Here is an 18,472-nt window from a genome sequence, read left to right on the forward strand (position 1 = left end):
AAAATTTACTTTGACAATAATACCCAAGCACAAAAAAAAAAAAAAACTTAACTGGATGGCTGAAGTCAGCGCTTGACCTAATTTGCAAAGATAAATATGTCAAACGTCTTGCAAGGGGATTATTCACTTTGCTAAGTGAACTGCCTATATTCCATTAAAAACAACTTCAATTCTCCTATTGAAAAAAATAAATGATATGTGATAAATAAGACTGCTACTCGGCATTTGTTAAGCCCAATAGACAGAGGCTTGGACCCAATGGGAACTGCAGGATTTAGATAACCAGAAAGCTGGTATTTTAGAACAGGACAAAATATTATGCCAAACGTCATTAAATAGTTTATTTTGGGTATAATGCACTATGAATTATAATAGGTGAACTCAGTAGCTGTACAAAAAGTCTTAAGCAGAAAAATATTTATTATGGAAAGATAATATTACTAAATATTTTAAAATCTCCTTTTTTACTTGTTTTTCTTATGTGCAGAACATACCATAGAATTTGTATGCATTCTACTTATATGTATCAAATTCTTTAGGTCATTTGTATTTCATTTTATAAAATGAACACAAACAAATAGCTGTAGCTAAAAGGCTTGGGAAACAACAAAGAGTACCCAGTCCAGAGGAAATGCTTTAACAGATGACTTTGAAATCCAAGCCATCCATCTCTGCACATTTATGAAGACAGGGAAAAGTTTTAGCTTTGAAAAGTTAAAAAAAATGCAACAAGACACAACTTTATGCATTTGTAAATATTGAGGTACACACAAATACAAATTTTGTATACGTGTAGGTACCCTAAAGCAGAGTTAAACTCAATTGTTCAACATTTAGTGTACAGAGACATACATGAACAGCTTTGTGTAAAGTCTCAGGATGGTCCTGTGCTGGGAAAAAAAACTAATTTGCTCAAATGTAAGAGTAAACTCAACCAGGCAGAGCTGGTCAAAATGTGGGGGATTGCTTTGAGGGAAGGGGGTGTAGCTTTGTAAGATAGGTTGGCCATTGTATGCAAGTATGCTGTTAATACTTGAGGTGAAAAACTTTTGCTTGAAGTTGAGGTTTAAATTTGCTTTCTAACTAGTAAAACTAACATTGTAGAGGCATGAGTAAAATAAAGGTTTATATATAAAGAACAAAGACATTAAGGATGGGCCTGTATAAGCAAATAAATTAGGACTTTAAGGCATAAATCCTTACAGCTTCAACACTGTACTGCATGAAGTCTTTCTGCGTGCTGAAATACATTTAAGAAGCTTGAATTACCTTCCAAAAAATCCAAAAAGTCCTAAAATAGTATAAAAGGTAATTTGGAAAACGTCAGAAAATAATAGACTTATTTTACAATACTCTAAGAATAATAAAAATATTTACATTAATTTCGTAAAATCTACAAGGAATGTACAGTGGTTGCAGCTCTGCTCTTTATTTCCAGAGAAACTTTGCTACATACAATTTGACTACTCTGTATGTTGGAGCCATGTAATGTATATACATAAGTATTACATATATATATATATATATATACATATATATATATATACACACACAATAGATTTCTTCAAATTAATTTGCTAGCAAGCGTTTTAAATCCTGGGCCAGATCCATTCCAGGTTTGCTAGATCACCAAGCTTAACTGCTGGAAGTGTATTCTCTGCAGTCTTGGAGAACTTTAATAAATCAGGCTCAAAGACTATAGAATACTTCTTTATGCCTCTGTCTGAATTATCTTAGTAGCAGTGGTAAAACAATAAGATTTATTGAAGTTACACTAATGTAAATAAAACTAGAGGTTGTATGAACTCTAAATTACTTAATATGCTACTGAGCAAATAACCTATATGTCATATATTTTGGTCACTATTAAAAGCAATTAGTGGTAAAACCATGCTTTTATAAAAATATGTCATGGGACACAGCAATAGTCACTTGCTGTAAGCACTTGATACTTCATATGGTCTTAAAATCTCATGTAAAGAATCTGCCTTTACTAGTTACTTTCTATCTCATTATAGTAATCAGTCAATCTTTTGCAATATCAATAGTCAATCATTCTCTTGCTATCAGTGATCATTCAGTTACCTGTACAACGGCAATGGACATTCAGTCTCCTGTGAAGTGGCACTAGTCTCTAAGGACGCATCAAGATCTATCAATTGCAGTGTATTGCTTTTCCACAAGGCAATGCTACGCAGATTAGGACATTGCAGAGTTGTTTATTTTCAATGGCACCCAAATTCACTAAGACAACATACTTCTACAACACATATTTTATCATGAGAAAAAATGTCCACTTTGGTGCATTGACAGTCCATTCAAAAAGCCTACACACACAAAACTTTTTTTTGCAGTTACAAACACTATGTCTGATAGATGTATTGATACAATTGTTGTTATACTCAAAATGTCTTGAGTTACAAAAGAACAACCTCAGTGTAAGGATAGCAGTAACCTTAAACTGTTGAGTGACACGAAGAAGGAGCAGCATTTATTTATCAACCCCTCTTTACTTTTTGTAGATTACAAGAAAGGTATAGGAAAATTCTGAAAGTACAAAAGAGCTACTTTATGCCTACCTAAATCATTATATGTGAAAGTGAATAAAATATTCTAAAAAAAATAGCTTCAACCTCTAACGTTGGAGCATTAGACACAGACACAGGTTTAGATGCAAGAAAGCGAATGCTAAGAGTGCCAGAGCTTAACTTATAAATAACTAACAATGTGCAGAAGTCATGAGCTTGCAGAACTGCAAATACTAACCATACAATATAGCAAGCCAGAGGTAATGGCTGTACGTTATACTACAAAAACCTAGTCCAGAAAGAAACAAAAGCCCAAAAAAGCACAAGTCAACAAAGCTGAAAGAATTAGATGAAGATATTGTGTAAGCAAAATCTCCTGGGGCACAAAACATTGTCCTGCTGTTGGGTAAATTTGCAGTAAGTGCAAAAATCAAAAGCATTTTTGCTAAAGTTTGAAAACCAAGAACAAACTAAAAAAATAAAATCGACCATATATAGAAAGCTGTATCTTACATGAAGCTATGCTCTCTGTTATACATCAAATGTGACCAGTTTTTCTGAAATACACTACAGCGTACTACTAGAACTTATCACTGGCTGCCAAAGAGTTAACTTCAGGAAACTTGCTATCTGTCCTCTGTTATGCACTACTGTACTAGGTACACCATTACACATAAATTTATTAAAATCACCCTTCAGTGTGTAACCAGTGATGCCCCCTTCAGTTGTCTTTGCTCAACGGAGCAGATTGAGATCCATCATTTAAGGAGAGCCAGTAATATGAATTTTGTGTTTGTTTACAAAACGGTTATTTAGGTATGTTGTTCTCTGCTAGCTTCAAAGTATCAAAGTGGGACAGTAATGTGCTTTATAAATGTGCAATTCAGCCATACCACTGCTGTTTTAATGAAGGCCTTGGAGATGGGTGGATTGGTGCCTGTAGTGCAGAACAATCATTTAACTTCCCTTTTAATTTACAATTCAAATGGTAAAGTAATTGATAAGTGAAACTCATATTATACAAATTATGAAACAAACAGTACAATATTGTAATTTCTATTTACTAACCTGAAAAGATTTGAAAATAGGCAGCCCCAGATACTAGGAAAGATGTATCACTCTAATTTTAATGGGAAACCGCGCTCGCTGGTCGCGCGTACTTTCGCGCTTCCAGCGAGCGCGGATTTTATTGATGAATCAGGGCCATAGTGTTATATTTTAGTACTTATTATTCATCAATTTAGGTTGCTTATATCTATCACGTCTTAGTAATCTGAATGGCTGTTTGGGTAAGCCTGAATAGTCTGACACATATCGTATATGTGTGGTAATGGTAGCAAATGTCCTTTTATGTCCACTGTTGTGTGAACCTTCAAAGGGTTGACTGTTATTGGGAGCTTGTTTCCATGAATAATACATTATGTATGTCAGTTGGGGAGATTGAAAAATTGATCTTGCCTCTAAAGGAAGATTTTCTATTTGTTTTATGTTGGAAGATGCATTTCCATAATTATGATATATTTTTTTCTTTTTTAAAAAAATCCAAAGTTAACCTTGTACTGAGGTCCTTACCCATATGGCTTTAGATGTCTTTTTAAAGGCATTAAAGACTGTAAAGTGAACACAGATTTACTTAAATTAGTAAAAAAAAAAGCTCTGTTATCTTCTGTGTCATCTGGTACAATACAAAAAGAAATTACTTAAAAACACAGTAGCTCCAGGAAGCTGATGTACTAGTCCCTGCCATAGCATTACTCATAATCAAATTGCCGTATTTAACAGCAGTTGGCTGGGAATTCCCAAAGGCAGAGCGGTACTCAGAGCCAAACAAGTTGGCAAGTGACCGGTTAGCCGTTCTTGCACTCACTGGCCTGAAATGCCCTGCTGTTTGTAAGCCTTTTCCGCATCACTGTCAAATAAATCTCCTGGTTTATGAGCAGCATGAAAACAGGGATAAGATGCAGCTTCTAAAAAAAGATTTATAAAAGAGGTTTCTACATTTAAAAGTTTTCAGGGTGTACACTGAGTGAAATGTTTCTCGGTTTTGTTTAGAGTGAATAAATGTTATACTTCTGATGTCATAGAGATGTCCTTTTTCCCACAATCTGGAACATTTCTATATTTATTTATCAGTCAGTCTGAGTGATGTTTTCGTTAGGGAGAAATGCTTCTTCATTTTGTGTGTGTATTCAGTGTTTCACTCCAGGGAAAGAATATCAAAAAATAAGGCCATAAATAAGAAATCAGCAGACTTCCCTGTCTAGTTGCATTACATAGATTTGATATATGCTTCTGTAGCATTATTAGTCACTCTGCTTAAATCAGTGACGCAATCTTTCCTCTTGATTGATTGCTTTTGTTAACTTGCAGCATACGTGTCTTAATGAACACAGCAGTTATCCTGTTAATAGAAGAAGACTGTTATGTAAATATGATCTATAGTAAGGTAAATGTAGACAACTATGATGTTTTTTTTTTCAGAAATGCCAGTGTTTTGGCCTAAATGCTAATAAACATGTAAATCAACATTAAATAAAAGAAATGAAAATAATGAAACTGTAAATATATATAATCTATTTTTATTAGAATTGTTGATGGTGATCCGCAGTCTGGGGGTTGTTTGGGTAGAGAGTGGGTTGTTGGGGTCATTACCTGTTGGGGGAGTGGAGAATATTTGTCATCAGTCTAAGATCGTGTTTCTTAACAAAGGTTCCAAGGAACTCTGGAATTCCTTCAGAGGTTTGCTATGGGTTTTTATCAGTTTCCACTGACGCCAATGATATAGTGACTATTTTTAGGGCGCCATTCTTTCATATTGCAGTCATCATATAAAGCATTCTTCTCATTGACCACCACAATAATGTATGGTAAGCAATGGATTTTGTCATTATTGTTCCCTAAAATCTAAAAGGTGTTTAATGTTGGGCAGCACGGAGACTCAGGGAATAGCAGTCTTGCCTGTGCAGTGCTGGGTCCCAGGTTCGAATCTCGGCCAGGACACTATCTGCATGGAGTTTGTGTGGGTTTCCTCTGGTACTTTGGTTTCCTCCCACATCCCAAAAACATGCAGTAAGGTTAATTGGCTTCCCCCCAAAATTGACTTTAGCCTACATTAATGACATTTGACTATGGTAGGGACATTAGATTGTGAGCTCCTTTGAGGGACAGTTAGTGACATGACTATGGACTTTGTCATGCGCTGTGTAATATGATGGCAATATATAAATTCTGTGTAATAATAAAAAAAATGTTGAAGAAAAGGCTAGTCTAAGAGATGTTAAAGTGAAATATTAGTGTGAAATAGGCAGTCATATTCAGATATATAACAGTCTGGGGGTGGGATCACTAGTCATATTCAGAAATTATGAGTTAGATAAACTGTGAGTAATTAGTAAAAGGAGACTAACTAACAAGGTTATGTGCATAGTTTTTAACAAAATTTAACAAACATATGTATTCAAACACTGCCACAGAGCTAAGCAACTTCATCAATATAGCGACTTACATTCAAAATGATTGTATATAAACTCTGTTTATAGATAGTTATCATCCAGTCTTATGTTTTATTAAGTATGTTTTGGTTTACTTGGCTGAAACGATACCTGTCAAATTTAAACTTTTTTTTTCTTCAACTTTCATTGCCCAGTGCAGGAATTAATTTGGATACAGTAGACGTAAAACACCCTAGACACACAAACGGAATGCTCAAAAAATCTCCTATCTAGGTCCGCAAAGCAGGTGTCCCCATTGGAAGATTTTCTCTTCTGTTCTAGTAAAAATGTTAAAAATATAAATATATATTATGGCCATTCCGTTTTATAAGACTAGCTCATAGTTTAAAGACATCGGCTTATTGTCAAAAGCTTGACAGTATACAGCCAAACACTTGTGTTTTTACTATAAGATACATAAAATGATTGATAAGATTGCTGTGATATTGAAATACTATTACAAGGTCAACAGGTTTAATATAAAATGTAACTTTGATATATCAGTTTCATACAGGAATGACCATGCTTTGTGTAGACAGTCTCCAAGATAACGGAACACATTTTATTTATTTAAGAACTGATCAGGCAATAGATGTTGCTTATGTTACAATCAAAGTGTACAAGAGTTCTAAACAAGATGCAAGCTTTAAGACTATTGGTAATATATTCCTTAAGGCTGTTCAGTTGTGCTCTGAAAGTTCTGTACTGTTCTATATCAGCAAAATTGTGTTGATTTTATTTAGTTTAGGGTTACATTCTAAAGCTCTACAAAATGCTTTTCTAGAGGTATGGAATATTGATAAGAGACCAGACTTGGTGACCACATTATTAAACGTTATATATTTGTAAGGAACTTACCTGTCCTGCGAGCCCGCGGCGTCCCTGGAGATCCCAGCCTCGGTGGGAGACGCTGCTGCAGCAGGCAGCTTGGCCGAGGCTGCTGCCCTGCTCGCAGCGTGTCTCTTTCTGCAGGCGGCCAGGCGGCATCCCTTGCATCTCTATGGACGTGATTACTGAAAGTCCTGTTCTCAGCACTCCTGTGGAGGTGCAAAGAAGGGCACGTCCCAGGGGTGCTGTGGGAAGAGGTGCGAGCGCCACCACGCGTGCCTCTTGTACCCCCCGAGGGCATGGCACTCGGCTGCCTCGCCGCGGGGCGGGACATAGTTAGTTAGAATTCCCTGCGGATTATCGGCCACAGGGGATTCAGTTACCCTCCTATAAAATGGGGCCAGGTGGTGCAAGGTCATTGGTCACTCTGGCCATTTAAGGGGAACCTGTCCTGAACACCATTGCCCGCTATAAGCCTCTGTGAACACAGTGTGCTTGGGTGCGTCCTTTGTATTGGTTTATGTTAATCCAGTTTGTCATTCCCATAGTGACCTGGTCTGAAACCTGACTCTTGCCTGAACTCTACCTGCCCTGACCTCAGATTGTTTGTGACCACTCTTGTCTGCTCCCTGCCCTGACCTCGGATTGTTCCTGACCTGCCTTTGCCTTACCCTCCTGTACTATGCTTATCGGACTTAACATCTGTAAATAACCCTTGTCTTGTTTTATGACGATAATAAAACTTGATAAAAAAATATTTGGAGTTGGCTGTGGTTTGTGTGCCCAGGCGCATTACAATATTAGGTTTAACTTGCCATAGACATAGTACATTTTTGGACTGGTTCCATGTTATACATGGACCAGTTCTTACCCATTTTTAGTATTAATTAGTTGTTTTTTTTTGGTGAAAACAAAACAGCTACCATTTTTCCATGAGCTTCTATTGAATAAACAGCATAATACTGCAAGAAACGAAGTATCTTTTTTATGTGGGACAAAAGCACATCGTAAATAAACATACAGTACCCATAAACACCTAGGGTTCTATTTATAAAGCAGGTAATGTGACATTCCTTGGTGGAGAATCAAATACTGCCCTTGAAACATAAAATGACCTGCAGCATTCCCCGGCAGAGAATATTTGAGGAAATGTCTGATTCCCTGGTTTATAAATAGAAACACACATGTGCTTTAATCTTTATAAGCCATTGTTATCAGTACTGGCCTCTCTCTTATAGCATCCCATGAAATCTGACAAGTAGAAAAGATCATGGTAACCCGTTGGTGGTTGGTTACATCAGCTGGTGGCCTTCTTAGCATACTAAAGTAGATATAAATTTAACTAAACAACTGGTTTGCTAACACACTGCATTTGATAAAAATTGTTTTTTTTTCTGAATAAAAAGCTAGCAGTAATTAGGTTAGGAACAGATGTTAATCATTAGTAAAATTATTTCCAAAGAGAAAAGATTAAAGAGCAATGAACAAACAGCACTGTTGTAGTAAGGGAAGGGGAGTTAGGGACAAGCAGGAAGCACCAAACTGGATAAACAATAACAGTTAAAAGTGGTCTTTGGTTTAGCATGTATCGTACTTAACTGGACTTCTTCAGTATTGGTAAAGATAATCCACAGCAGCTTCTTAAATTCTAAAACCATGCTGTGGATTTTTTTTATTCAGTCAGACTTGACCTGTCTGTATACATATTTTCCAAAAGTCAGACAACACATTTTTTAACATATACAGTACTAATGTCATAAAAAATAAATATTGTAGATGCAACTGTAGGTAATATGGTTTTAAGTAGGGGGCAAAAATATTAACCCCCAAAGAATATACACAAGCACAGTAGGCAATGGGTACATACCAGACTTGGGATAGGACCATACATTAGATTTATTTTTACTTTTTATTTATTGTTTTTAACTGTAAGTTTTTATGTACTAGTATACAGCCTTGTCTTAATGAATGTATTACTATTTAGATATTTTTTCAGGTGCTGAAAAACTAACCACTTTTTAGGAAAAATGCATGTTTCTTTGGGGTTAACCTGTCTGCAAAAGTGTTTTACTCAGTCCATTAAAACAGCTTTTTTACTACTCTTTAATTATCTTCCAGTACCTAAAATTAAGTATCTTTCTTATTGAGCAGTTAATTGGCATTTAGGAAGTTTCATTTGGCAACTTAATTAAGCAGCACTGGTAGGTTAAAAAGAATGTTATGATAATATTTCTAAACAGTTGCAGGTTTGGGGCCTAATATATTGCATCATTTTAATATAAACTGATGTTTTTCATAAGCAAGATTTTATTAGAATCCTATTATTCATGTCAGACTGTATTAGAATATTATGTTTTAACTAAAGTGAAAACTTTAACTAAGGTGGAAACTTTGTAAAAAGAATGGCTGTTTTTAAATTAATTCATTCATAATGCTTATACTTTCTAATTGAGATGAGAATGCATTATGTTATCATTAGATGCAAATCCCTGTTGATGCATCGGCTACAAAGGCTGTAAATTGTTTGGGTCAGCCTCTCTCTATCTATTTACCCCAGGGAAACCCTTGCAATAATTTCCAGGCCACAGGGAAACCCTCTCTTTATCAATATCAGTAGATAATAGATATAAGAATAAAGAATAAGATATATGTACACACTGGATTTTGTACAATTATAGTGGAGTATTTTTAACACTAGTTAAGTATGCCTGATGAAAAAATGAGTAAATCCCAAAAGAATTGTTAATAATAATCCCACAATTAAAAGCAGTGATCAGTGAAAAATTTCTCCTTACATCAGTGGTCAGTAAGAATGCCTCTCCCACAAACCTCAAAAGGGATAATGGGTACATGCCACGGTGTAAAGGTGATACTGGCCAAGAACTGTGCAGCCACAGAAGTCAGTCTGCCAAAGCTCCAATGGAACCCTGGTTGAGAATGGCGTTTTTCTTCACTGTAAATTCGTGGTGTACTGTAATTGTTTTACATATTGTCTTTTTAAATTGAATTAATGTGTCTTTATGGTTTCTTATAAACACCATCATGTATCTATAAGTGTTCAAATGCATTAAAATAAATAAATGGTTTGTCAATACCATTTGCGTCTCATAACAAGCATTAATAGAAACAATTCTACATTAAAGCCCTTTGAGACCCAGTTTAATCAACCTTAGGCCATCCAGATGCAATAAAACAAAAACGTTTGCAAGTAGTGAAACCTGTCACCGTCAGCATTCCACAAGGAAGAATCCTTGTACTCGAGAAGTAGTCGGCAAATCTCATGCTACTCTCGGATTGAAGAGCTTAAGCATGTTGGACCTATGAAAAGTGAGATATGGTTGCATACAGGCAGGGCACAATTTTTTTTTTTACTTAGGCTTTGTTTTTTTTATTTGCACATTATATAATAAATTAATTATATTAATGTGCAAACCCTTTGTTTTGTTGAACCTGGGGTGTACTGACTGTATCTCAGTAAACTGAAATTCAACTGCATTTTAATAAGCTGGCCCATGTCACATACTTTCATATTTAAGTTATAAGTTACATGAATTTTAAAGCTGGTAAAAGTAATGCTATGACAGTTGTCAAATCTGACAGATTTTAAACGGACCAGGCAATAACCTCATGTCTGTGGCAACAGAAATCCCATACTAATCCCAACTGGTCAGTTGTGACAAGTATTATCAATTAAGTCCCATATTTATTCATTTTTTATTCATTCAGTACTTTTGTCTGTTATACATCATTTATATCATTTCTTTATGTGTCATCTAGATTAACTATATGAAATCCAATTTTATTATTTTATTATTACTGTTAGCGCTTCCTGGGCTGTAATGAATTACATTACATTGCAAATATATATCAGTTTGAATATTGAATACTGAATATTTCATGATTTTGCTTCTTTCAGCTAACAGCACAAATGGTCTTGCAGATTGCCACTGAACCAGTATTACCCTTTAATGCTTTGGATATGGCATTAGAGATTCAGAAAGGCATTGAAGGTAATCTACTAGTCTATTATGTACTTTATGTTTTTTTTCTAAAATATATTGTGTCTGGTATATAAGGTTATACTACCTGTGCTTTATATTTTTATATACACAGTTTATTCTTTGGGCTCACCAAAAAAGAGAGATTTGTTTTTCACTTCATATTTCCAATGTTATCAGAATGTTTCAAGAATTCTTTATCAGAAAACAAGTAAGGGTCACCTTGTGACAGAGGTTATGCTTACTTAATAATTTGGTATAGTATACATTGCTTTACATACTATACGGAACCATTCATATTGGTCCCTACCGATTTACCCACCAGGAACACTGGACTTATGAGGCAATGGGATGGTGAGAGGAAGCCCACACAAATACAGCATGGGCATTCAAAGTAAATGATAACAGGAAATGATCTGTAAACTTTCCAGCTTTGTTGAAATATGTTGATTGACATACCATTAAAAATAGTAAAAGTTATTTATATACATTTGCATACCCAAGGTAAGACTGGAAGACTAGAAATGATATAGGGGCTATGTTTTTACCTAAAGAAAATGTTTCATGAAATAGGAGAAAACAATATCCCTTGTTTTAAATTACAAGCAAAAGGTCCACTGAGGACCTGTACTCTTTACAAACTGTACATTTCTTATAATGACAAGTGGCCATCCACTTCATATATTTATTACATTGGTTCATAGCAGCAGATCACTCTCTTTTGCCTCTGTTCTTAGTTTTCAAGAAAAGGACAGATAATTTACTACAGAGTAATTTGTTAGAGTTGATTTATTGGGCCACTTTTGAAAGCTCTGTGTTCTGAAAACGAATGACCTTGGTCTAGGTATTTGGTTAAAAAAGGACAAATTATTTTTGGAAAAAAGAAAAGATTGTATCTTGTATTGTGATGAAAACAAATGGTGAGACTTTATAATCATTTGTACAAGTCTGTTTTAAATCACAGGAAATAGTGCTACAAATCTTAAATGATATAATGGCTAGAACCTGCCTGGTGTACCAGAACGCAAAACTGTATCTGAAAAAGGATGCCATAAATAAAAGCTGCCTTATGACATGATATTGCTGGACAAATATGATGGTACAAACAGGAATAATTATTCCATTGGTAAACTTGCAGTCTATTTGTCAACCTTTAAATAGTTCTATTACATCTGTCCTACAAGTAGCACGTTCAGGTTTTAAATTAAAAAATTCATCATTATATAAGAGCATGAACAAGTCTGAACTTTTTTGACTTGTGTTAGAGCTAAAGTTCAGCCCACACTTGAGAAATTTTTTCTTAGTTTTATAATTTGTTACAAAAAAAGTAATAAGGTTAATTTTGACTTAATTGTTAGTTAATGTAAGGAAAGTCCAGAGAGCAAAATAATTAGCTACATTTTGCTAATAATTTGCTAATTTGCCTTTACTATGTCTAAATGAGTTTTCTTGGTTAAAATAATACTAGTAAGTTCTCACTGATATTGGCCTTTTGTCCATTGATTTGGCACTTCATGGTTTGGACTTACTGCCTTTTCCAGTGGTAACCCTGGCTGCCATTTTGGCGAACATTTTGTAAATTATATGTTATTTTTGAGATGTAGAGCAGGATAATTCTGGTTCTTGCACTGCCAGGGAATAACCTTTAGTGACACAAAAATACACATACAGGTAGTCCCCGGGTTACATACGAGATAGGCACTGTAGGTTTGTTCCTAAGTTGAATTTATCTGTAAGTCGGAACAGGTACATTATTTTAAAAAATGCAATTAGGACAGATGTTTGTCTCAACATATTATTAGGCAATGTCGTGTCAGTTACTGAATAAAATCCTCACTGTGAGTTAATCACAAACACAGGAAAAAAAAAAAATCTTTATGGAGCCTAGACATTCAATAACTTCTGGAGCAAGCTGTGCTTTGATATGCAAAAAGAAACCACTGCAAAGATTGTCTTGTCCCTAAAGAGTAACAAGATGTTGCAGAAGATATCAGTTTCAGGTGTGTTTAGCAAAAGAATTCCTCTGCAAGTCATGACAAAAGCCCCCTCCATGCCTCTGTCCTGCCCCCTTCGTATTTAGAGTTGTCCGTATATTGGATGTCCTTACCCAGGGACTACCTGTATATAAAAAATGTCCATTTTGTGAGTCTTTAAGGAAATAGTTCTTTTTAATGATTTACCTGGTTATAGCATCATAATACATCCCCTGTAGTGAACTTAAATATCTAATATCCTAAATATCTAGTACATCTAATATTTTTTCATACCTACACAATGCATACATACATCACTGTATAATTGAAGTAACAGAAACTTACACATTTGAGAGGGCTGGCATAATTTACATATACAGAGATTTGAAGCAAATATGCTATTTCTATAATAAATCATCTGCATTGACCTCATGGCTGCTCTGTGCCACTGTTTGTAGTAAGGGGTCTATCATTCAAAATCCTTATTTGATGTGAGATTTGTGTGTAAGGGCCACAAATCTCACACCCACAGTATTTACCTTTAATGGATAGAGGCAATGAACCTGAATTTCATTTCTAGAATTCAATGTATGCATATGGTGAGAAACAGAATAAAATGTGGCATAGGCAAAGTTCTGTAGTGCAGCAGGAGTGAACTTAAGCAAGGCTCAAAACAGTGCTAGAGATTTAGGTGCAGCACTCACAGCATCATCAGCCTATAGACTCACTGGTATGATCTGCAAGGATTATTCTATACTTGTGGGATAAAACATACGGAAGTATCCACTTAGTGAAAACATACAGTATATTGAATAATATGTACACATATACACAACTGAAACTATTTTCAGGGACATACGTTCACCAGTATACTATCTGAATGAAGTTCATGTTTTTTTATTGATTCTGTCCTCACGTGAAGTACTTATTTTATAATCTATTCAAAAACTAGGGGACCGATTCCAGTAGAGGAAAGAGCTACAATAATATATTTGAAAAAGTACTACTGTATGCCTGTAAGTTTACACAAATGTACTGTATGTAAAGATTGATAGTAAATTACTAGTGAAAAAAACAGTTCAGAAGGGCTAGTGATGCAAATGTAAGAAATTCTCCACATAAAGCCTACATCTGTGTCAATTCTTCAAAGTGACATATTCCTAAAACCCAATCTAGAAATTTAGGATAGAAAGGTTTTGGGGAGTGTGCTATACTCTTCTCTATTAGAAAAGCTTGCAAGGTAATTAATTAGACTTGACTATCTTTTACGCTTATAACAATATTGCCCTAAGAAACAATTACAAAATGGTAATCTCACAGCTCTTTTTGTCTAATGTCTATGATAGTAACTCTTTCTCCAACAGCGATAAACTGTAAAAGTGTGAAAAATGCTGCAATAGGTATTTAATGTTTCCAATAAAGAAGATCACACAAGGAGGTTGCTTGTAGCCATGCTCATTAATATACATATTTCCTTTTAGTTGTGTAATAGTGCTTCAGGTAAATAGGTCAACTATAACTGCTGATGGCTTTTTTAAGTTATAGTTAACGCTTTCAGTACCTGTTAGGAATTTAAACTGCTTACTGAAATAATAAAAAAAACTATGAGCTTCATCATGGAAAGGCTGTGAAAAATTCACGAGGAGAAATATATCTTTAAAATGGCATCAGTGCTAGCAAGTTATTGTCAATATTTTTTTTTGTTATATTACAAAATACAATGTTTTATTTTTAGAATTTGAAATAAAAATAGCAAACAGATTATAATTAAGGTTCAAGGCAGGCTTGTCTGCAATTTTCTATAAAAAATACAATCATTTTGGTTGCTTTTTTATATAAATAGAAGCAATGCTATGTCAAAGTAAGAGGAGAAGATTTTTTGTATATCTATGAATAAATGCAAAAGGCTTAAAGAGACTTACTGTCAAAATAAAAAACACAATCAAAAAAGCCTATGTAAAAGAACATACTTTATACTTAAATGTATGTAGCACACTGTAAACCCTAGCAATGACTATACACAATTGTTCCACATTGGCTTCCTAAGGCTATGTCCAAAGTGCCCTTAAAGTTGCCCTGCGATTACCACTTCCTCATGCCAGCAAAATGCTGCCTTGGGAGAGACGCCAAATGTAACAGTTCCCTGTGGCAGTCTTATAAAAATAAATGGGGGTGACACCAAGCAGTACCATTCACTGCTGACAACTATCAAATGTGGAAATGCTGGTTCCTTAAGAACCAGCACTATGGTGTGAAAGACTGAGCAGCTGACAAGGTTTCAGTCCCAAAGACCTGCACGGTAACTGAACAAGTAACTGAACAAGAATTGTCATGTAAAATATTATAATATGTTAATCTGTACTATACACATTTTCTGTGCTTCCAAATTGACAATAGGTTACATACCTATTGCAGACATTATTTAAATAAATGAAGTGCAATGGGCTAGAATGGAAAAGTGCCACTAAAGTTCAGTTTGAGATTTCGAATCCCTGGCAGAAGTAAACTTAATTTTTCAGCAATGTATAAAAAGCACAGGATGTATCAGATATCTGCAGATCACATCACCAAAGCTCCAAGGTTTTTCCCAATATACAGAATATTAGTTGGACATACTTATGAACAAATTTAGTGTCTGTCAATCTGGATATTAACTGTACTTTATTTTTTAAACTTGACTTCATTGTTTGGGGAGACAATATATTTATTTTTTACCTTTATGCAGATCTTACTTCCTGCCGTATTAAAACTAAAGGCATTTGCTCTCATAAATAAAGCTGTTTAATATGAAGCAGAATGTTAAGATAATTTATTGGTGTTATCCTTTTATAGTGTTACCATTTTGTCATTGGTGTAAATTCAACATTTTTATGACTGGATGTGCTGCTCCATGTAATTCAAAACTCATAAAAATGCTCCTTTCTCATATTTCTGAGCAACAACTTCTCATTTCTATTTCAAAATATGAATAAATCAATCTTCTCTGGGTATAGGATTGTTGTTTGTAAAAAGTAAGAATGCACAAAAAAAAAGGACTGAATTTAACCTATGTCAAATGTATATCATATGATTTTCTCCAGTGGAGCTATAATTGCATTTCGCATTCAGTTTAATATTTGTTGTCCTTTGATATTTGTTTTTGATTCTTTGTTAATAGGTGACACTTTAACTACCAGTTTAAGAGAAATATCAAAACTTTTAAGAGAAACTGCACAGCTTTTCCAGTCTAATGAGATGCGCCCAGCAAATGATCCAAATGAGAGAGATCCAATCAGAGTGAGAATGCTTAATGATGTTCTTCAAAATATGGAAAAAAACTTTATCATTAATTCCTCGCCACCCGGATTTTTCAGGTAAATGCATTTTGAATATTTCTATCATTGGCTGGGAGGCAGGAAACTAATACTAATAATAACTAACAATAATTATAACATTTACTGACTTTTGATTTGGAATAAAAATCCAGCAGGAAAATAACAATACATCAAATACCAGATGTGTGCTAGCAATGATATTGTACAAAATATGCCAGCAAAATAAAAATGATTAGCAAATAACCATAGAGGCGATGATTATTATAAACATGCATTTTAACAAATGCTAGTTATTAACTTCAGTTTTACCAGACTAGCAATCATGTGTTTAAACAACAATTAGTCAAATTTGCATACCATATATTTATTATTGTGAGCTGCCTCACAAATTCTCATCTGACATTTTTTGAGCTAGTTAGTGCCATGTTGGTTTGAAATATTAAACTTTTATAGGATGTATGTTATATAAGATGTCCGTGTAGTCCCCCCTGACTACAATAAAGTTGTCATCTTAGTGGTGGTGTGATGAAAATTCCACTGACATACTTTACCATAGTGGCTCAGCACATGCAGCAGTGGCCTGAGAGCATTTATTAGAAAGCAAAATAGTATCATTTTTAATAAAATGTCATGTACCTTTCAAATGTTTATCTTCTATTGCCCTTTATTGCTACACTGATATGGGGAATCTGTAAAGAGTTCTCCAGGCAATAAAGCCACTATTAGTGGAAAACATATTAATATATTTGTATGCTACTTTGGTAATATTCCATTCTCTTGAAATGGGTTGGCCCATACTCCTAAACCAAAGTATTTTCATATTCCTATCAAGCTGTAAAAGGGCCTTCAAAAATAAGTAATCCTGATTGTGATTGTGGATATTGAACTATTCCTATATTCAGTATCCTAAGTGAATTATTACTTGCAAGGTGATAGTTCATCTTAGTAAGTAAACAGCCTAAATGCTTTATTCACCCTTGGTTGCAGCAAAACTCTCAGTGATACTATTTCATTTAATCTTTTTACTGTCTATATATCAAGGAACATCTGTTTTAGCCACTGTTTACTATTTGGAAAACAAGCCATGACCTACAACAGTATTTCTCGACATGGGGGAACCCCTTGAAATACCTTTTAGGTCTACAGGGAACCCCTGCTACTATATCTACTATATTATTTTATCCACAGCAAACGGTACATGAGTGTGATGGCCGGTAAAAAAATATGCCTCTTACATTGCTGGCCAGTGGAAAGAATGACATCCTTACAGATATTCAGGTGCACTACTATAAACTACTGCCCAAGGAACTCCATCAACTGCTGGATGAATCCTAGGGTTCCAAGAAACACTGACCTACAATATAAATGCCTATAGATTAATTCATTATGGAGAAGCTAGCTTGAATGGCAGGTATTTTGTACTGTATTTTTTTTTAATGTAGCAAATATCAGGAGCAAAAAAACTCATTATTCATTATATTTAATTGCATATGACATCTAAATCCTTCTGGCTCTGGCATGGTCCAGGTCTGGTATTTGTTAAACCACTGCTTAAAATTGCATCAACACTGCATTTCTTTAGTCCAGCTATGTGTAAGATGATAATAGCATAAAGCAGGACAAGACTATACTAGAAAGAAATTCCTGTGTTCCCTAGCACTTTTTAAGTTTACCATTTAAATATAAACAAAAGCATTTCTCTTAGATAAATTGCCAATGTGATTTAAGGGAGTTAAAATGAAATATACATTTTAATCTTATTTGCTTTGTATGAAAAAATATAATGCAAATATGAAACTGAAGTATTCACAGGTTCCTTTGCTGCTCCCACTTTTATATTTTCTACAAATTAACTGAATTGTATGCTTTAAAGCATTGAACTGTACTCAAAATAAAAGGCATAAAGATTTACAAGCAGTTGGAGTAACCCTTAGTTCATTTTCTATGTGGTAAGTGCACTCCAAAGCACCAATCATACACCCACCTATCACAATAGCAAACATAAAATCTAAGCAATTCTTTCACCTCCCAAAAATTATGACGCAGAGTGGTGTGGGGATAAAAAAAGATTTCAGGAACTATTCCATCCAGTGTCACCTGACAATTTTTGCTAATATATACCTGTTTTAGCTGCATTTTCCAAAGGCCTTTAGATGTGTTGCAGCTACTGCTTCCAAGGTTTATTACAACCTGATGTTGCCGTTAAAACTACCTAAAAAAGCCTTTTTCAACTGAAATTAATTTTATTGGGGAACTCCTGTATGTATGCCAAGCTCATGGTACACAAAAGGGACTCATCCCAAACCTGTAATTTAAAAGATTTTTTCAATTTTAAATATT

At 34.6% G+C, this 18,472-nt stretch overlaps 1 protein-coding gene across 1 annotated transcript in view; it reads left to right on the plus strand.

The window, feature by feature from the left end:
* LOC140329754 (inactive N-acetylated-alpha-linked acidic dipeptidase-like protein 2) overlaps positions 1-18,472 on the plus strand; it is an 82,894-nt gene that overhangs the window by 51,894 nt on the left and 12,528 nt on the right. The window contains exons 6-7 of the mRNA XM_072410145.1: positions 10,764-10,857; positions 15,976-16,171. Of these exons, the coding sequence (XP_072266246.1) occupies positions 10,764-10,857; positions 15,976-16,171 (290 nt within the window). The remainder of the gene's footprint in view (positions 1-10,763; positions 10,858-15,975; positions 16,172-18,472) is intronic.

Source organism: Pyxicephalus adspersus, chromosome 4 (genome assembly GCF_032062135.1).
Source record: "Pyxicephalus adspersus chromosome 4, UCB_Pads_2.0, whole genome shotgun sequence".
Lineage (NCBI taxonomy): Eukaryota > Metazoa > Chordata > Amphibia > Anura > Pyxicephalidae > Pyxicephalus > Pyxicephalus adspersus.